General features: G+C 38.8%; 1 protein-coding gene across 1 annotated transcript in view; it reads right to left on the reverse strand.

The window, feature by feature from the left end:
- The window catches only part of CALCR (calcitonin receptor), a 155,173-nt gene that overhangs the window by 12,217 nt on the left and 125,446 nt on the right, over window positions 1-17,510 (reverse strand). Inside the window, exons 8-12 of the mRNA XM_025873351.2 lie at window positions 9,161-9,314; window positions 3,933-3,993; window positions 3,781-3,847; window positions 1,230-1,448; window positions 481-522 (exon numbers count right to left, since the gene is read on the reverse strand). Of these exons, the coding sequence (XP_025729136.1) occupies window positions 481-522; window positions 1,230-1,448; window positions 3,781-3,847; window positions 3,933-3,993; window positions 9,161-9,314 (543 nt within the window). The remainder of the gene's footprint in view (window positions 1-480; window positions 523-1,229; window positions 1,449-3,780; window positions 3,848-3,932; window positions 3,994-9,160; window positions 9,315-17,510) is intronic.

Genomic DNA, 17,510 nt, shown 5'->3' on the forward strand with positions numbered 1-17,510 from the left:
CTTGAGAATTCTTTTGGGGTCTTAACTTCAAGGGGATTGTCGCAATGTCAAAGACGTGGTATGACACTGGCACCAAGGAGTGGGACAAGATGCAGTGAACCAGTACAAACTGGTTGGATACTGACTCCACCCCAGTGAGGAGTTGGGTCTTCCAAAGGGATGGCAGCATGACTTCTCTTTCTATGGGTATCCAGAATAGCTCTCACTCTTGCTGCTCAAGGGACTGACCAGCTTAAGGTGCCATCCAAGGAAATCAGAACATAGCTGCCCGTGTGGGTAATATCTGCAATTCTCCCACAGAAACACAGATAAGATTCGGCTTGAAGTAGTGGAAAAATACACGATCCTGCATGTCACGAAACCCCGCGAGGTCAACTGCATCAGTGAGAGCAAATGAAAGGTGTCCAGAGGCCCTCTGGGAACTGTAAAGTGCTGGCTTAATATCAACGAGTGATGGTATTATGTGAAATGCATGCTTACCTCGTTGTTGCAGAAGCAGTAGATCACGGCGACGAAGAATCCCTAAAAAGAGGAGGAAAAATAGAACTGAAGTTATTTTTGGGTTGTTATGTTGTTTAGGAATCAATACAAATAACAGCCCAGAGAGGAACATTTTGCTATTGCACTAGCAAGTCAAGGTTCAATGAAAGGCGATTACTAGCGCACTCATATTCAGTGTTTCACTATAAGAATATTCTAGTTTAAGAGGAATGTAGCTCCAGCTTGGGGTCCAGTGGCAGCTTTTATGACCGTTAGGAACATCTGCCTCTCTGCCCTGTGTTTTCATGGCATTGGTGACTATGATGCTAGCAATCCAGGTTGGGAAACTGATTGGCACTGGTTATGTTGATCTTCAAAACTCCTCTTCATGAAGGAAAAACAAATGTGGCCTTCAAACTACCGGAAAGGGGAAGGAAAGGTCGAAAGGACAGTGGGAATAGAAATTCTGTCCTCAGTACTCAGTACTGTGCAGTGGGTCCGTCCCTGGACAAATATTTGTCCTCAGAAAGATGTCTTCTCAAAGCTCATACTCCCCCTGTTTCCTTCCTCAGTTTTGAGATTCAAAAAAAAAGGGAGAAACAGGTAATGAGAAAGAGAGAAGCTGTATCCCTTCCAGGTTACATCTATTTGAAAAGGTCCTTCCGATCACAGATGGGCCTTGGAAAATGCTTCACCTACTTCAACTAGCTGAGCAAATAGTTGAATAAATAGACCAGCGGCTTCTTTACCTGGAAATGAATCAGAGAGTGCATCAGGTAATCATATATCTTCCCAAGCATTTTGTTGGAAGGCCTCCAGGGAAAGACGACGAACTGGATTCCCAGCAGGGGCACCAGGATCAGAGTGGCCCTCACTGCCTTCAGGTACATGTGCGATTCTGCCTCCTGGGTCTCCCTCATCTTGCTCACGAGCACCCGGACGATGTTGAGCAGGAAGAAGAAATTGACCTGCCAAGATGCAATGTTATGAGCAAATCATCCAGGTCAGGCCGACTTAAGGATGCCTGCTTTCCTCGGTTCTTGTTTATCTCGTCATGGGAGCAGATGTCACCCCACAGGATGGGACAGACGGCCTGTGAGGTGGTGTAATTCACTCAGCATTGCTGGAAGCATCCATATAACCAAAGACCCTCCCCAGACCTGAATTAACATTTTTTTTTGTCCAAATGAGAAAATACTTTTTTCCTGTATAAGTAAATATATTAGGTTCAGTTCCAATGGGGGTGGTTTGTTCTTTACTTTGATTTTTATGATTTTTATGAAGGAGAGTCATAAATGACACTTTTAGATCTTGCTTTCTGGTCATTTCATTACGAAGATTTTCCCCTTAGGCAGGACCACTTCATGGAAAGTGAAATGAGGACTGAAGAATTTGTCTGTAAAGTTTATGTAGGAGAGACAGCTAACCCAGCCTTCTTTTCTTTCTAATAACATTTTTTAAAGAAAATAACTTCATTGAGGTATAAGGCACATTCAGTAAATTGGAGATTTTAAGTTTACATTCAAGAAGTTTAAAGAAATGTATGTACCTGGGTAGCAACCACTCCAAACAAGAAAAGAGCATTTTCATTACCCCAGAAGGTTCTCTCCTGCTCCTTTGCAGTCAACAACCCCCTCCACCTCAATCAACCACTAATTTCTATTACCATAGAAGTGGAGTGTTATACAGTATGTTCTCTTTCATGTCTGGCTTCTTTGGTTTGACATAGTATCTGTGAGATTCATTCATGTTGTATATACTGGCATTTCATTCATTTTTATTGCTGAGTAGTACTGCATTACATGGATAATACACATACTTTGTTTATTCATTCTATTGTTGATGGAAATTGGCATGGTTTCACAATTTGACTATTACAAATAAACATGGTACGAATATTTGTATACAAGTCTTTGTGTGGACATATGTTTTCGTGTCTCTTGAATAAGTACTCAGGAGTAGAACTAACTTCCTGTTGATATGGTAAGCATATATTTAACTTTATAAGAAACTGCCAAACTATTTTCCAAAGAAGTGGCTTCATTTTATGTTCCCTCTAGTTCTAGTTGAGAATTCCAGTTGTTCTCTACCCTTGCCAACACTTGGTATGGTCACACTTTTTTAATATTAGCCATTCTGGTAGGTCCCAAACTACTTTTGACTATGAAGATTAGTTTTGAAACCAAAGTTGTTTTTAAAATTTAATTGATGATTTATTTTTAAGTTATTAGAATGATTTTTCTACCCGGAATAGAAGTAAACATTGTTGCCCCCAAAACTCAAGAAAGGAAAGAGACCTTTAGTAATAATTAAACTCTCATGAGGTACTGGAAATAACTGGACAGTTGGGCTGGTACGTCCATCAGTGCTCTGGAGAAGGGTAAAAGAAATACAGTGTGCATTGGAGAGACTGGGGCAGTGGGAAGTCAGGCTGGATGATGACTTGGTTTGATGGGTTCCTAATGGATACTTCTTCAATACGACTCAGACTGTTTTCATTTTTCTCATTCCTACCCAAAGAAAAAACACTGTCTTTGAGGTTAGTGGGAAAAATAATGTCTAAATAATAAATGGGATGGTTGTCATGCTTGCTACCATAGAGTAAACCTTGGGTAAAAACAAAGAGCTTGGAAATAGATGCAGATGGTCATATTCTCCCCAAACCTAACTTCTTACTAGTCATGTGATTTGGAGTGAGTTTACTTGAACCTTTGGGTCTAGTTTTCCTAATGAGTTAAAGTAGTCCTGATGTATCTACTTTGAAGGGTTGCTGTTAGGAACAGCCTGGCAATGTATGTGAAGGGCCTGAAATACTTTTAAGTGCATGCTCTGTGGTAGTTCCAATGATGGTTCATGGACCAAAGATGAAATGAGAGATGGTTTTGTTTGGCAGAGACCAGGGAAAAAGGTGCAGAGGGACGCTGATTTTTCACTTTCTTTATCAGTAACATCTTCTTACCATTCTTTAGCTCCTTGGTGTTTACCTTTAAGGAGGAGCATGTAGGTATAGCATTGTTTAAAGAAAACTGTATTTTTGTGATGGCGGGGGTAGAAATGAACTTATGCCCCTTCCCCAACCGTGTTAAATAAAATTTAGTTTTTTCATTTGAAGACCCTCAGATTGAGTTGTTACAGATGATCTCATTATAGATCATCATTATATTAGCCTAATTTTGAAGTTACGATACATATGCGACACAGAGCCATCTTTATAGAAATCTTCACAAAGAGATAACACTTAATAATGGATTTAAAAAGCAATTCTCAACAACAACAAAATAAATAAAAAGCAATTCTCACCACCAGCGCTGCCATGACGGGGCCGTGGATGATGTAAAGCAAATGGGTTTCCACACTGAGCCAGCAGCTGAAAAAAAGGAGGGAGGGAATGCATGAATATAAATGCATTTTCTTTACAAATATGTTCACTTAAAAACCACCAAAATACTTACTTGTCATTGAAGTACAGCGCCCTAGTAATCGCATGGATAGTGGTTGGCACCAGCGGGAACCCTGAAAATGTGAAAAAGCAGAAATCACACCTGATTTCTTGGTCATAAGCTACAACTGTGATTGCATGGAAAATGGTCGTTTATTTTCAAAAATAGTGGCAAATTGTAATATCTCTGTCAAGATACTCCCCTCATGTTTTTACACAAACTATTTGTGGTCAAACCAGGTAAAAGTCTCTTGGTTAGAACATCATGTGTTTTCAGAGTTTCATTAAGAACATCCAGATAATTGAAAGCCTTTTACAAATTATCCAGGATGGTAGGCACCTTATTACTCTCACTATAACCATTATACCATTGTTACGTCTATGGTGATGACAATGATGATGATGATGATGGCGATGACTATTAGTTGAGACCAGAAAGCTCTTCACTGCATGTGAACTGGACTCTCTTATAGAGAGGAGTTGGGTCCCCATGGAGGGAAGTGACCTGGGGCAGCTTATGGAGACAAAAGCCTGATTGCTCTGAAAGCCTTGTTGATGTTCACAGGATTTCTTGTAGGCTTTTTGTTTTCCTGTCTGTTTATATCATGTGTATTGATCCCGTTTTCTTTCCATAAGAATATTTCAGGGCACAACTGCATTCCCCACCCTCTGTAAGTTCTGCCTGCAGAACCTCTCTGAAGGCAGCTTAGTATCTACTTCCCTGACTAAACTCCAAGTGCTAGTAAAAAGCAACTTTGAATTTATAAATGGAACGATGGGGGTCATTACCAGCAACACATTCTGTCAGGGTCCCTCTTTTTAAAATCATTTTTCATTCTACAAGTGTCATCTAGAATAAAGTTGTGATTCTTGCAAAATGATTTTTTTTCTCAGATGTACCCCAGCCCAACAGAATATTCCTCGAGACATTTGTAGAAAGAGCCTTTAAAATTATCATCGGATTAAGAAATGTATCTCAGAAGTGAGTTAGACCTCCACACTTTTATTTTCTGTGAATTATATGCAGAAAGAGAATGCCTCAGAATATTGAGTTTTCACATGAGAACAACCTCAGCTTCTTAACCCATGAAGCATATAATTCAATAGGGCCATTGATTAAATGCTTGGCCTGAGAGAATTTTGAGTTAGACTCTTTACACAAAACATAATTGTGTTTTATTCACAGCAGTTCTAACGTATCATTTCCCCACTTGGGTTTTAGAAACAGAAATTCATTCTCTTGATTTATTCTGAAACACACGTTTTAGAATTAGGCAGCAGAAGAAGCATATGGAGATCCCCCTCCCACCTCATCATTTTGTAGAGAGGAAGATGTGTTCCTTAATGCACAGAGGAGTGCTGACCCTGTATCTGCTCATTCCCCCGGTGTTCTTTGCCTTGCTCTAGCCATGATGCCGCTTTTGATGCAGTTTGTTTACCCTTTCTCTTCCTCTCATCCCCCAGGCACCAAGGGCCATAACGGCCCTTCCTGCCACTGAAGTTGGGGAGGGTAAAAATAATCCCTTCTCCCTAGGATTCTTTTTTCTTTTTTTTAGGGGGACCAAATAAATTCTATGTGTTCATTGTAAAAGTCCACGGGGGGGAATTTCCTTCTTTGATTTATAACAAGAGGAGAACGAGCAAGGCGAAGAATCAATCTGGAGAGGGTTGTAAAATAAATGATTTTTTTTAGAGAACTAAACTTCACTATTTGAAGTTGCTTCGATTTGAGAGAAATCAACTAGTAAGTGGCCCCGTGCATATTTATAAGGGAGTAACTACCGAAAGAAGACTTCTTTCACTTTCTGTTGGGAAGAATTGCACCACTGGGTACTTTTCTCCCAGAGGGTGATGTTCCTCAAGTCTCTTATAATTTTTAGGATCTGTTCCAGATCCTGGAGTGGGTAATATTATTCACAGCTGAAATGAATGGATGGAATGTACATCACCTGCAAACAAAGTTATAACTTAGGACATAGCTTTCTTGGGCCAAATCTGCCGTACCACTTTTGGACTCTTTTCAAAGCACAGGTTATGCCTTATTTCATGGTACCATAAAATTTAGGACCTATCATACTTTTTAGGTGTGAACATGATTTCAAAAGGACAATAAAAATATTATCCAGTAGAAATTTTTTCTTCTTTTCTGCTCCATTAAATTCTTTAAAGATTCTGTGACACTATTTTTCTTGAGAAGTTATTTCAGTTGTACTTTTCACTGTCTTCCTCTCACCCAAAGATGATGCTTGCCCAAAGTTCTGAGACAGAACTATTGCTTCAAAACACATCATCATGGTTGTCTCTCGACTTTGTTCCCAGACATGGTAAAGAGTTGGATGGAATTTTGGAACGTGTGCATGCACACGCATGTGTGCAGGGGTAGAGAAAGATAGATTTAAGTCTGGCCTGCTAAAAAATAATTACATTTTAGAACTATATTGGTTGAGTGTCTTTCCAAAAATCTGTCTAGAGGGAAGTGCAAATCCTCATTCTTTTAAATTTATGATTCCATGCTTACCTTACTGAGTGCAATGCTCCTTAGGATCCCACTTCAATCATTCTGATAAAGTTTTAAGTATTTTCTGATTAAGAAAGGTTAAGGTATCCCATAAATATTTTTACTTATTTTTATTACCTTCTTTTTGATACAGCTGAACAGCTTGTTCCTTTTTCCCTTTGAATTGTTTATGCGTGTTAAGCAGATGTCTTCATCGAGCTGTCTATGATGATGTCAAAAGTTTTATAACTAATTCACAATGCATCAGAATGGAAAGAGTAGTTATAAATTGTTCCTTCCAGGGTGTCCTCATCTCTGCTGAATGTCACAGGAAGAATAAATTTACAGCCTTTTTCCTCCATGGGAAATTTTCTGAGTATGGCAGATAGATGTTTTTGAATAGTCAAAACCAGTATAAGAAATATGCCATAGATATTATTTTAAAGGAAATAAGTAAAATATATCAGACAGAAATGGTGTATGTGTGTGTGTGTGTGTGTGTGTGTGTGTGTGTGTGTGTGTGGCAGCCCAGGGGTGGGATGTTATTTTCAGGTTTTCAGTTGGAAGGCATCTGACCAGCACCAATCATTACTCTTGTGATGATCAGAATTACTACTGGGGGCATTGAACTGTATTCAGTTGATTCCTGGTATGATTAGCTTTTGAGGACAAGAAATCTCTGACAAGGTACATATGAGGCTGAGAAGGTCAGGGAAAGGTAAGATCAGCCTCTTGTGGAAGGCTGCAGCTAAAAGAAAAAATAATAAAAGGCCATTTTGATCTTTGTATTCTGACCTGTTTTGAGGTCAAGGAAGAGCAAGAGAACCCAGCACTGGATGTGAGACTGGTAGAACAGTCACAAGCCTGCTTTCTAATCTCACTGGATCATTAAGGTAACAGAATAGGGGGTCGTGGGGGAACAGTGGTGAGGTGGTTTAGGGTATATTCTAGATGGGTTGTCCAGTTCACAAAGACCCCTCTCCCATTTTTTCTGGATGGGTCACCCATCTCCAGACATGTTTGCACTATGTGATAATTTCCCTCTCAAAGTCCGTGGCCATTATTCATTGAGCAGTGGCTGGCCCCCTGAGTTCAGCTGGAGCAATCAGATTTTCTTGCCCTGCTATTTAGAATTAGGACTTAAAGACAAGCACCGAGTCTTTTTATGTACCTGGAACAGAAAAATGTGAACTCAGGAAAATTTGGGGTAGCTTGTATTGACCATTAGGATTGGGGGAGCAGAGACCCTGTGATCTATGGTCTGTAGAGAAAGAGAAGGGTTAAAACAGATTCTTAGAAAAACAAACAGAGACAAAAGATAGAAGGAGAGTGCTCCTGGTTTTCTAGTCCCAGTGTACAAGTAGTAGCCTTGGTCCATTTCAGCCCTTGACTTGCATGAGCTACTCTAGATTCTGATAATTTCTCTCTTTTTGCTTAAATTAGAAAATCTTATTCTCTGTTACTTGCAACCAAAGAAACAAAGCATCATCAGTTCATTGATGACATACCCCAAATATCTGCCCCACTAGCCCACCACTATACATTTGTCCTATTGGTTTTGGGTCATGTGTTTTGCTAAAATCCATATATACCTGTTAGGAAGGGTGTTATGGAAACAAATATTGCATAGGGCCAGGCCTGGCGTAGACCGTGAACGATTTTAGGTCACTTACATGACTTCCAGACATATTTCCATACAGTTGGTGACAATGCCTGTTGAGTAGGGATTTAAATACAAAGGTTGATGTTTTCAGAAAGCTTTTGGATTATCTTCTCTCCTCATTAACTCTTTCCTCTCCTGTCAATATTTTTAGGGGCTCTGCAAAATGCTGCATTAAAGAGCAGGCTTAATTGAGAGTAATCCACAGCTTCTGCTCCCAGAGCCACAGTCACCCCGTCAGTGGAGAATAAGGGCAAGACTTTGGCTCTACAATCAGGATCCTCTTCTGGTATGGCAGGTTCACAGGATGTGTCTTTTTTTGGTAAGGCAGCATGCTTTTTATGTCCCAGAGCTTTTTGCCTCTCCCTGTCTCACTACCTACCTAGTTTCCTTCCATTAGAGTGAGCTAGACTTTAGCATCCCCTGAGGTAAGGGGAGAAATTCTAGAGTGGCCTCATTGACCTCAACACCCTACCTTAGTCAATCTGTACAGAAGCAGCCATGGTTTAAGCAACCAACCACAGGCTTTTCAAAGTCATTGCCATGCACTGTGGTGTCAGGTAGGCTGCACTTGGAGTCCCATGAGGTTATTTATATCTATTGTTTGGTGGGATTCTACCTCCTGACCTTTCACTGGAGGAGTCCTGCTGATGGATTGATAAGGAATGTTTTTGAGGAAGGGAAGTGGTGCCTGGATGGAGGAGATACAGAATTCAGAATGTGAAACTTTCCTTTGTTCTACAAACAGGGTGATAAATAAAACTGAAGGGAGGGTCTAATCAGATGTTCTCTCAGTCAGGGCACATTTGTCCATCTGGTAGCAGGGTTTGTTTCTTGGAGAAATGCATAATCACACCCCTCCTTCTCTGCACTGACTCCCATGCTGATCACAATCCATATGAACTTGTTAAAGGGCTTCTACCAAGCTCTCTTGGAGACTGAACTCCTGCCCCCACCTGCGTCCCATCATTCCTCACAAGACCTAGGCCCTGATCAGTTTCTGAGACCAGAAAGACTAGAAGAAGACTGTAAATATGCAGACAGAGGTGAAGGTGGCTCAAAACTCAGCTGGAAAAATACATACCCCAGCCCAAGAGATAATACCACCGCAGGTGCTGCTCCTCAGTGAACACGGCCACCACGATGAGTGTGTGCAGATAGATTCCTTCACAGAGCATCCAGAAATAATTGCATGCCATCATGTACTGGTGAAAGAAATGCAAAATCTTGCAGCTCAGCTGTCAGAAAGAAATGGAGAAAGTCAGTGGAAGATATTGACCGTGAACAGAGGGTAATGTGAAAATGAGCCAAAGTATTTGCATTCAGCCTTCGAGGGAGTTTCCCCAAGCATCTGTGGACACGTGCCACCCTCTGTCTCCTCAAATCAGAATGACAGTGCATAGAGCATTAGTATTACAGGTAAACAGCCATCTAGGGCAATGTCAGTTTGAGGACAATGTCCTTTGTCCTTTGTCCTTTGAGGACAAGGGAAGCCTTGTCCTCAAAATGTTCTTTTCCTGTTACATTCTGGGGACTTATATAGACTAGACAGGTTGATTTCCCTGCCATGTTTCTGAGGCCCATAATTTTTGAGAGCATCCAAGTATTTTTCACATGACTTTTATGGCCCTTTTTCTGTGGCCAATGAGGCAAATAACCCAGAAATTGTTAATGATGCTCCTAAAGTTCATTGATCTGTTGATGATGTCTCGTTAGCAATAGAGAGGAGAGAACCAAGTGATAAATTTCTCATATATGAGCCAGGAGCTATGCTGAACCCAATATGAGTGATTTTGTTTTCATATGGGAGGCTTAGCTTCTATATTGGGATCCACATGTTTGGTGCACAGAGATTCGGAATAGCATCCTTGTTTAGTACTCAGTGCAGATGTAGGAACCACATCTCGGGGAATCAGATCAGCTACATATTGTCTGTATAGAGATAATCATTGCTTGAACTACATAACAGAATACCCTAAATTATTTCAAAGTCATCTTTAGAATAGGGCTTCTCATCTTGGTACTACAGATATTTTGGACTGGATAATTTTTTGTTGTTGTTGGGTGCTGTCCTGTGCATTGTTGGATATTTAGCAGTATTCCTGACCTCTGTCCATTAGACACTAGTAGCAGCCTGGCCCATTCATGAAATCAAAAATGTCTCCAGACATTACCAGATTTACTCCAGGGAACAAAATATTCCTGGTTGAGGATCACTACCCTAGGATATTTAGCTGTGCTTAACTCTGTCTAGCAACAATGACAACAACATTTACTATTCAAGACGTTAGGTATTAGAGATGATTGTTTGCATTATTATTTTACCAGTTGCTCTGCTTTACGTTATGTTGCTCCCCATTGCATTTTGAATCTGATTTCAGGCTTTCTTTTTAACAAAGTATGATAGCCATAACATGACTTCCAGTGCTGCACTAACCTTTTCAGGACTGCACATTTCTATTTAATGCATAGCAGTAATAATTTATTTACTGAGAATCCAATGTGCTCAGTCCTTTCGGGACTCATAGAACATAGGGAAAAGCCAGCTGGGTCCACAAGAAGGCAAATATTGCATTTTCAGAGACAGAAGCAACTTCTGATTCTGACCGAAGTGGAACAGTAGTGCAAATAATTCAAAACATCATGTAATCCAAAATAATTTATAATTGCCTTAGGAAGGCACTGTTTTTTTTTTTCTATCTGAATACCTTCCTGACTGGAATTATTTGATTTAATTTTATATTAGTTTGCATTTGCTAAGCAAATACTTGCTAGGTGCACATGAACTCAAACATATAGGTGAAATAAGAAATTCAGTCAATACTCTGCATTCACTTTTGAAGACTACTCTTATTTCAAAGCCTTATAGCTTCTGGGTCAAGAATCCCAGTGTAGATGGTTAGGTGTCTGCCACTTGTAGAGGAAAGGATAGGGAGAAGATAAAGATGATAGCCCCGTGCAAATATGTGGCTCTTTGTCATTCAGAGCAGTTTGGCTTCATATTTTATAGACAGTCAGTTCTCATTATTCACAGTAGTTATGTTCTACAAAGTTACTGCAAAAACTGAATTAGCAAATACTGAGCCATTGCTCCAAGGGGAAATACAGGGTTAGGTTCCTATAAGCCTCTGGTCAAAATATTTTCATCCACCAATCAATATATAACTTTTATTTGTTTCTGTTTAAAGATAACTTATTTAATATATATTGTTGATTTACTAACATTGAACTCATGGCTAATGACACTATAACTTCTGCCTGAGGGAAACTTATCTAACATATCTATTTTTTCTGTAAGATACATCATAGCCTACTTGTGCTTAGGAATATGACAGCACTTAGGCATTGTGCTTGGGGGCTATTTTAAGCAATTAAATCACCAACAAAAAGCACAAAAATGTGAAAAGCATGGCATTAAATAGACCATGAAAAGGACATTTACACTATGAGAGATGAAATAAGACAGAGTGTTGCCTTGTTCCTCAGCTGGGAATGTGTACATCAGGTGACTCAGTATTTTTGCTACTCTGTGCATGTCTGTGAATGACCATGAAAGCACTGAGAATATGGATTTTGGACTTACAAATAAATTTTAGCGAGTAGGCAAATTTGCAAATATGGAATCTTTGAATAATGAGGATCAATTGTATTTGGGTTCAGGGTAAGATATTTTCTGAGGATAAATGGCTCAAAAGTTCACAAAAATTCTGAAAATCACCAGCCTATTAGTTTTTCCTCCTATATATCATGGACATAATTGGATATATCTAGATGATCAAGATGATTATTAAAATTTTTATAAAATTGGTCACCACTTTGATCAGTGGTTCATAACTAGGGTTGTTTATCAGTATCACCTGGGGAACACTTACAAAATATACATAACCAGACCTCATCTCCCTTGCGTATTTTCAAAATATTTTAGGAGTTTCTAATGTAGGTTCCTAGTGAAGAATCACGTGCCTGAGATATTCAAGGTCATTCAGTTGCATTCAACAAACATTTATGGGGCACCTATTAGGAGCCAGGTAATTCACTAACTTGATATTCACTAACTCTGTGAATATCAAGATGAATAAGGTATAGTCATATAATCTCTGACTTGATTATAACTCTTCCTTCAAGGATGGAGTAAACCAGGTATTCAACAGAGAGGTCCTCTTCCCTAAGGTTAGTCCTTCCCATCATTCTGGGATGGTTTTCTGCTTAGCAGCATGAGGTAATAAGATATTAACTCTGAGATCAAATAAGCTAAATAGCTTTTTGACTATTCTTCCAGGAAGCAGTCATAATACTGTAATTTTGTTTAGAGTAATGATTTCCCAAATTGCAAGAAATAATCTATATTCAAATATAACTTGATCACTCCCAAGTCAAACAACAAATGTTCCAAGCCAAAAATATGGAATTTGTGAATTATGCTCTATTTTATTTTCTTCACTAATATGGGCAACAAAGAAATAATTCTACTGTGAATGATATGTATCCTAAGAAGTAAAAGCAATGCTATCCACTTTGGCTTCAGAAGACACCATTTAGTGTCTCCATTATCTGTTTGTGTTTCAATAAAACATAAAATTTGTTGAGCAATAATGTCACTATCAAGAGAAGAGATCCTACAGTTTTCTTGATTGGGAACACTCATTAGACAAATCTATGTTTTCCATCAAATGGTATGAAGAGCTTTTATAATAATTTGATTAAAAATGGAATTGGAATTATAGAGCAAAGATTTTCTTTAGTCTAACAAATTAAGTCAACCTCAAAATTCTACAGAATGTTGATGTTCAGTTGTGGATTTTATTCCAATTATATCTCCCAACTACACTTAAGAAAATTCTTATCTGTATAGCATAGAAAATATTGTGTGTCAATGTGTTTAAGAACCATTCAATGGGGGGCACCTGGGTGACTCAGTTGGTTAAGCATCTGACTCTCAGTATCAGCTCAGGTCATGATCTCAGGGTCGTGGGATCAAGCCCTGTGTCAGGGTCCATGCTCAGCTCAGAGTCTCCTTAGGATTCTCTCTCTCGCTCCCTCTGCCCCTACCCCTTCTGATTCTCTCCCTTTCTCTTTCTCAAATAAATAAATAAATCTTTAAAAAAATTCAGTGGGAGAAAGAATGCCTCCATATGAAAACTGCTTTGGAATTTTTTGTTTTTCTTAGAAAAGACCAACCTTAGAACATGTGGTCAATGTTTTGAGGTGTTCTTCTGTTGTACTGGGGACAAGAGAAGGATTTTGGGATGAGAAGTAGAAAGGAAATCAGCGCTCATCTATGGAAGCAATGCAGGCAACAGTAGGTTACAGCCTATATCCTACCTTTAAGCCATTGAAGAATCTACAATGAACAATTCTTGGTACCATTTGCCCTACGGGTATGTTACCAGATGTGAAAGGGGGCTAGGGAATACCGTCTTGCCTCCCAGAACTCACTCTACCGTCTTCATAATTCTGAAATGCCACATAATTTCATTTCTTTAGCTTAAGACTTTTCCTTATTAAAATGCCATACCTCTGGAAAGGATTACACATTTAATCCTATCATTCATAGAAACCTTAGAGTGGAAGGATTGAAGAAATTAAAAAGGAATGGGGATGGAGAACCATAGGAAACACAGATGTGGAATGTGGCATAGCAAATACTTATTAATCTTGTACTGGATGCAGGCATTAGGCTGGAAGATTAAAGTGGTCAAACACCAACTGTACTCCCAAGAAACTTAGAGTCTTGAAGGCGCAGAGAAGTGTTGCCAAAGGTAAGCTTTCCATACTGGAAATTTTTGGCAAGGGCCAAGCCAGTGCATACTTCATTCACATAATCCATTTTGTATGTGACCAAAAACTCTTCTCTTTTACAAAAAATACTTGCAATTTCTCCCTTTCATTGGTAAAATGGAATATCAGGTGAATAGGTTCAGCTTCTATATTAATTCTGTCAAGTCAAAGCTGCCAGGTTTGTCATGTTTTAAAGTAGAAAGTTTAAAGTTTGCTCTAGGTTCAGAGTGATTTACAATGATTAAGCATGATTATTTATGTTTCCCTAAAGCTTCTAAATATGTTTTCTCATCAGTTCATTTTAGCACAGAAGGAAGGGTGCAAAGTCATATTTACTTGAGCCAGGGAAGAAGAATCGATAAGTCAATCTCTAGATATTTTGCTAGAAGGAAAAGACATTTTTAAAAACCCTGAATAAGAAAGATTTGTGGTCTATATTGGTTAAATTTACCAGGTTAATTTATTACATTTTACTTAATGGACATTTAGATTACATATTGAGTGAACATGTAATTGCTGTTAAATATGTGTCTGCCTGATAATCTTTTTGTCTCTGCTGTTTCTCCTATCTTGATCCTCAGGATTTAAACCCAATAATATTTATACACTAGGTGAGCAGTAGATGCCAACTAAATCTAAATGAACATGGCTTTGGGTAGTGCTTATAATGTTGTTCACTGAAAACGTTTTGATACCTAATTTGATTATTTCTCAAGTATCCAAACAAGAGCTGCTTAATCAAGATCAAACAAATAAATTCCAGGGTCCTTTTTTCCTAACAGACCTATGGTTCTCACAAATGTCTAAAGGGGCCAGGCTATTGACATCAATAAAAAACTTACAGTGCTGGGCAGGATCCCTGGCAGGGGTGCCCTCCTGAGTCTCTGCCATGTTCTTCTAAGCTTTGGCACCTTTAGAAGTCAACAATTCCCTGTCATTTATGCCCTGTAGCCCTGTTAAAGCAGTTCGTTCTCTTTGCACAGCGGTCTTCAAGCTGGGCATCCAAATTCTTCTTTCTGAAAACACTTCCAATCTTCGTGATTTGCAGTTTATCTTTTTTTTTTTTTTTTTTTTTTTGAGAAAGAGAGAGCACAAGAGGGGGTGGGGTCAGAGGGAGAAGCAGACTCCCTGCCGAGCAGTGAGCCCGATGCGAGACTTGATCTCAGGACTCTGCGATAATGACCTGAGCCGAAGGCAGTAGCTTAACCAACTGAGCCACCCAGGCGCCCTGCAGTTTATCTTAAAACATTCCCAGTCTTGAGATAATGGTTAAATAACATATTTAAAACTATAGTCACCTATAAATCTGGTAGTTTAATTTTGATAATATACCTGCTTTTTACTCTGTCACAATGGTTCACATTTTTCAATTATTTACACTGCATGCAAATCATCCAGAACTTTTCAAGGCCTTTGAGCTTATTACATGTAAAATCCATAATCACTTTTTTTTCTCATAAAGGAGAGATGCAAGACTTATTTATCAGCTGAATTCAATTGCATGTGACAGGAAGATGGATGCTCTCTATTGAAGTACTATTTATGTATGCAGTGGAAACATTTTTCTACAATGGCCATCTTTATATGAGACCTATTTAAAAGTATGTCTTTTGCTGCTTCCCTTATTATTTCAATTGAAAGAAAACAAGCTTTTGTCTGAGTCAAATATACTCAGTATCTCTTCTCCCCACCCCATCATTCCAAATATATTGCACTTCTTTAGAAAACAGAAAATCCAGAGAAAACATGCTCTCCAATGATTGAAAAAAGTCCTACTTTATGGGCCCTTCATCTGTCTGCCCCCAATCTGTGAGAAGGAATTTTGATTTCAGGATCATTTTAAAGTATTATTATTGGAAAAGGGTTTCCATGATTAGCTTTTGGTTTTACGTGAAAAAGTTTACAAGTGTTCCCATTCTCTGTAATATGATGGGAAGTGTGTGTTTGTTTCTCATTCATTAGAAACACTATTGAACCCAGTTATAAGACCAAAACAAAATGGGAGATACTCGATCTGATGAGCTAAGGGATGCTGAGAAGAGTTTTATTTCCCTTACTTAATTATTTGAGGTTGTGAATTGTCTTGAGACATGTTATAGGAGAATGAGGTATCTGAGTATTTTGGCATATCATAAAAGGAAGGTAAAGTATTTTACATTTTTAGATCCAAGGACTCACTTTTTTCGTCTTTTCTATTGCTTTTCTTTTCTAAAACAATATCAGTTTTACAAAATTTCCAAAACAATATCAGTTTTACAAAGTTTCCAAAAAGACTTAGCAAAAAATTAGTGATGTTATTTATCACTGCCATTTTTTTCCCTTTTGTAAGTGGTCCCTTATCATTCTGGAAGCTATTTGAAAGCAAGGAACTCAGCATTCCCAGCAGAGAAAGTTGCCCAGAAAAATAACCCAAAGTATCCTCAAACTTTTGTGTACATAAGTATTTCTGTACAGGAATGTATATTGCACTTGACAGATGATTTAAGGGATTTTGGAGGATAATTTTGATTATTTGAGAATGTTATTTTTTATAGGCAAATGTTAATGCCCAACACCCCTAGTGCACAAATCCACAATTCTGCTTCTCTCTTTAGGCCTTCATTTTAAGGAGAATAATTTGTAAATTTATAAGCAAAACTTTATATTATTTTTTTAAGATTTTTTATTTATTTGAGAGAGAGAGAGAGAGAGCACAAGAGGGGGGAGGATCAGAGGGAGAAGCAGACTCCCTGCTGAGCAGAGAGCCCAAAGTGGGGCTTGATCCCAGGACCCTGAGATCATGACCTGAGCTGAAGGCAGCTGCTTAACCAACTGAGCCACCCAAGCACCCCAGAACTTTATGTTCTTTAAATCAATTTCTTTATTAGGTTACTGAGTATTTCATGCTGTTAGGAATGTCATCTGTTTCCCCAACATATCAACCCCTGAGCTGCATTCCAAATGTGCAGAGTTTAGAAGGAGAAATGAGAATGTTTCTCTGGAACGTGATATATTTATTTCAAAGGTAACTTACATCTGGCCTGGTGCCTCATGCCCTCAAATTTCAGGTTTCAGTGAAGATTTTCACCTTCTTGTTTTCATCCTAGGTTTTTCCTGCCTATCATATGTCTGCTTTTCAGATTAGCATTTACCTTGCTGTAGTCACAGGAATATAAATTTTCTTTTCTGGGGTGTTTTTATTTCTAAATGATATTTCTAAATCCTCAAGGTCTCTTTATCTTCCTTTGAGGGAGATTTTTGATTACCTTTTTCCAGGAGATTTTTGATTACTTTTCTCTTTAGAACTTTTTGGGGAGCTGCGATAGTGCTACTCCAGGGAAGTATTTTGTGTCATTTACGGGTGTCTCCGGATGTTGTGTGAATCAGAAAATACTGGAAAGGGCTTCTTCCAGAAACATGCCATACTGGGCCCAGGTACAATGGAAGAGGTATTTTATACTTTCAGAGTCAATGTGGGGTTTCCTTTGGAAAAAGCAGTCAGGCTTGTAGGGGCAATGCAGTCTCTTGTGAATGACTGCTCGCATTAGAACTTTGTCCACATCCTAGTCACTTCCACACAGACCGCCAGGATTGGTTACAGGTGAAAACTGGTATGCAACCATCCAGAAGAACTAGGAGATGGGGAGGAGTAGTGAGTAAAAATGTAGAGAAGAAAA

The sequence above is a fragment of the Callorhinus ursinus genome, unplaced genomic scaffold, assembly GCF_003265705.2.
Source record: "Callorhinus ursinus isolate GAN/ISIS: 27379988/994484 unplaced genomic scaffold, GSC_fseal_2.0 scaffold12, whole genome shotgun sequence".
Lineage (NCBI taxonomy): Eukaryota > Metazoa > Chordata > Mammalia > Carnivora > Otariidae > Callorhinus > Callorhinus ursinus.